The sequence below is a fragment of the Vigna radiata genome, chromosome 6, assembly GCF_000741045.1.
Source record: "Vigna radiata var. radiata cultivar VC1973A chromosome 6, Vradiata_ver6, whole genome shotgun sequence".
Classification (NCBI taxonomy): Eukaryota; Viridiplantae; Streptophyta; class Magnoliopsida; order Fabales; family Fabaceae; genus Vigna; species Vigna radiata.
This window is the reverse complement of record NC_028356.1, coordinates 27,542,041-27,544,553: the sequence shown is the minus strand read 5'-3', so window position 1 is coordinate 27,544,553 and position 2,513 is coordinate 27,542,041. Positions and strand designations below refer to the sequence as shown.

The 2,513-nt window shown below is 31.0% G+C and overlaps 1 protein-coding gene across 1 annotated transcript; it reads left to right on the top strand.

The window, feature by feature from the left end:
• Nucleotides 1-1,708: 1,708 nt before the first annotated feature.
• On the top strand, nucleotides 1,709-2,452 carry LOC106763649. Its single transcript, XM_014647817.1, has one exon. The coding sequence runs from the start codon at nucleotides 1,709-1,711 to the stop codon at nucleotides 2,450-2,452; it is 744 nt and encodes a 247-aa protein (XP_014503303.1).
• Nucleotides 2,453-2,513: the final 61 nt, after the last annotated feature.

Genomic DNA, 2,513 nt, shown 5'->3' with positions numbered 1-2,513 from the left:
ATATATTTAACTTATGAGTTACTACAAATTGATAGTTTTTGCTAAACAGGCCTTATATCTCTTCCCCCGCCATTAACCTCAAACCCTGTTAAATTTGCCTTTAAATATCAACATTCCAAACTAATTTTGATTCTACATAACTATCATATTACCTACTATACATTTCTCATGGTTAAATTTTGTTATAATCTCTTAATTTAAATTTGATTTTTTATGTTTGTTGTCTAAATTAAAATTGTTTTCCCCTTTGAAATTTCTTTTCTCTCATAACTTCACTGTAATAAAGCACTTATATGAAATAAAATAAAACCATCAGGTTGTTGGATCCTATTGGAGAAGTGATGTGGAACATCTTGGTAAAGGATGTTAGATACGATTTTAATTTATATTTTTTACTTTAACAATCAGTTGCAGAAACCATATGGAAAAGATAAGAAAGACTTATGGTTTTCCACGAGTCAAAGTCCGCGTTTTCAAAAAAATATCTTTTATAGGAAAAATGAAGTCCCTTAATTAGGTGGTGGGTGTCATATACATATACTTCTATCAATGTCTAAGGTGTGCATATTAAGTTCCAGGAATTGACTCCCCAAACAATAATTAAGTGCGAGTCACACTCATACAAATTCTTCGAAATTCACAGCCGCACAAATCCAACTATGTAATTAGTGTTGTCAAAATAAATTAGCACTCAGCAGGTTAATTCTGTTTAATAGGAGTTTTGGTTGAATTGGGTCAATTTTTAATTTAATTCACTTAAAGACTTAGGTCTATAATGAGTTGGGTTAGTTCACCAATTTATTTTGTTTAATTTAATTATTTATTATTTTAGTTTTTAATATTATTAATTAACATTTTTCTTATTATATTATAAATGGAAATAAAGAAAACTATGTTTAAAGAGAATAAAATATTATAAAATTATTAAATGAACACTTTAATCATATAAATGAATAAGTGAAATAAGAATTATCAATATTATAAATTTATTTATTTGTTTTTTGAGTTTACTTTTTTATTATATTTAAGTTTTATGTTAATTTTTTATGTTGAATCATCTTTCGAGTTTTATATCATTTTAGAGCAATTTTTTTGAATTTAAAAAAAAAACTTTTAATTAAATGAGTCAGTAAACCAATCCGTTTAATCAATTTATCCGTGATGAGTCGGACCGAATTCGAATTTTTTCAACTTATTAATAAATAAATCGAATTGAGTTACTTTAGTGACCATGATAATCCCTTTTCACAATACTATATGTGATGGAAGTTTAAGTATAATAAGTTAAAATTATAATTACATAAAATATATTTAGAGAGAGATGAGTATTTTTTCTCCCTATGGATGGATATACACACTCTGAGCATCTCTTCATGGTTGACCAATTACATATTTTAAATATTGAATATTTATTTAACTATTACAATATTTTTGGAAAATGATATTTTAACATCTTTTTTTGACACCATTTTGACACTGCACACTTGTCAAAATATGGTTGGACAATTTCAAATTAAAAAAAAAAACAAACTTTGGTTTTTCTCTTCTAAATATACCCTTGCTTCAACTTTTTTAATTTAAAATCGTCCAATCACATTTTGACACGTGTGCAGTGTCAAAATTGTGTAAAAAAATGATGTTAAAATATCATTTTCCTTAAATATGAGCATGTAGAATTGTTGAAAGAGAAAAGAGATTAGGCGTGAGGATGTGGAGAGAGAGAGCATTGATAGTGTTGGTGGTTCTACTCCACCAAATTCATGGAGGAGATGGTTGCTCCCCCAGTTCCTGTGGCAAAGTCACCAACATATCTTATCCATTCCGATTGAAAGGAGACCCAGAAGGGTGCGGTCGGTATGAGCTATCTTGTGAAAACAATATAACGGTGTTATCTCTGTTATCTGGAACATTTCATGTGGAGGCCATCAACTACAATAATTTCACAATCCGACTGGTGGATCCTGGACTTCAACCCACGAACTGCTCCTCCCTTCCCCGCTATTCTTTGTCTCCCTCCAATTTCACTGATCTTTCCCTAGACGCCTTGCGTCCCTTCGGTGGATTTCTGTATAACTTTTATCCTTATTACGATGAGTTTTTGTACGAGCATATAGTATTTTTGAATTGTAGTCATGGAGTGAGTGGGAACAGTAAGTATGTGGATACTGGTGGATGCGTGAATTGGGAGTCCAAAGGTTACATATACGCTATGGCTGTTGATGACCTATTAGCAAAGGACTTGGAAGTTGGTTGTCAAGTAAAGCAGGTTACTGGCACATCTTGGTGGGGTTTGGAAACATATGAATATTCCTATGCCACGATCCACACAGCGCTACTTTATGGATTTCAGCTTTCATGGATTCCTCTCGCCTGTCATGATCATTGTTCAGGTCCTTATGACTGCTATTTCAATTCTTCCAGCAAGAAGCTTCAATGCCAGGGTATGACATAAAGGCTTTCTGGTTTTAGTTTTAATTAAATTCCAAATTTCGCATTATTTAAATATTAAATAT

Bases quoted from the DNA above. Each gene is read 5' to 3' on its own strand.
- LOC106763649 (XM_014647817.1), top strand. From the start codon at position 1,709: ATGTGGAGAGAGAGAGCATTGATAGTGTTGGTGGTTCTACTCCACCAA.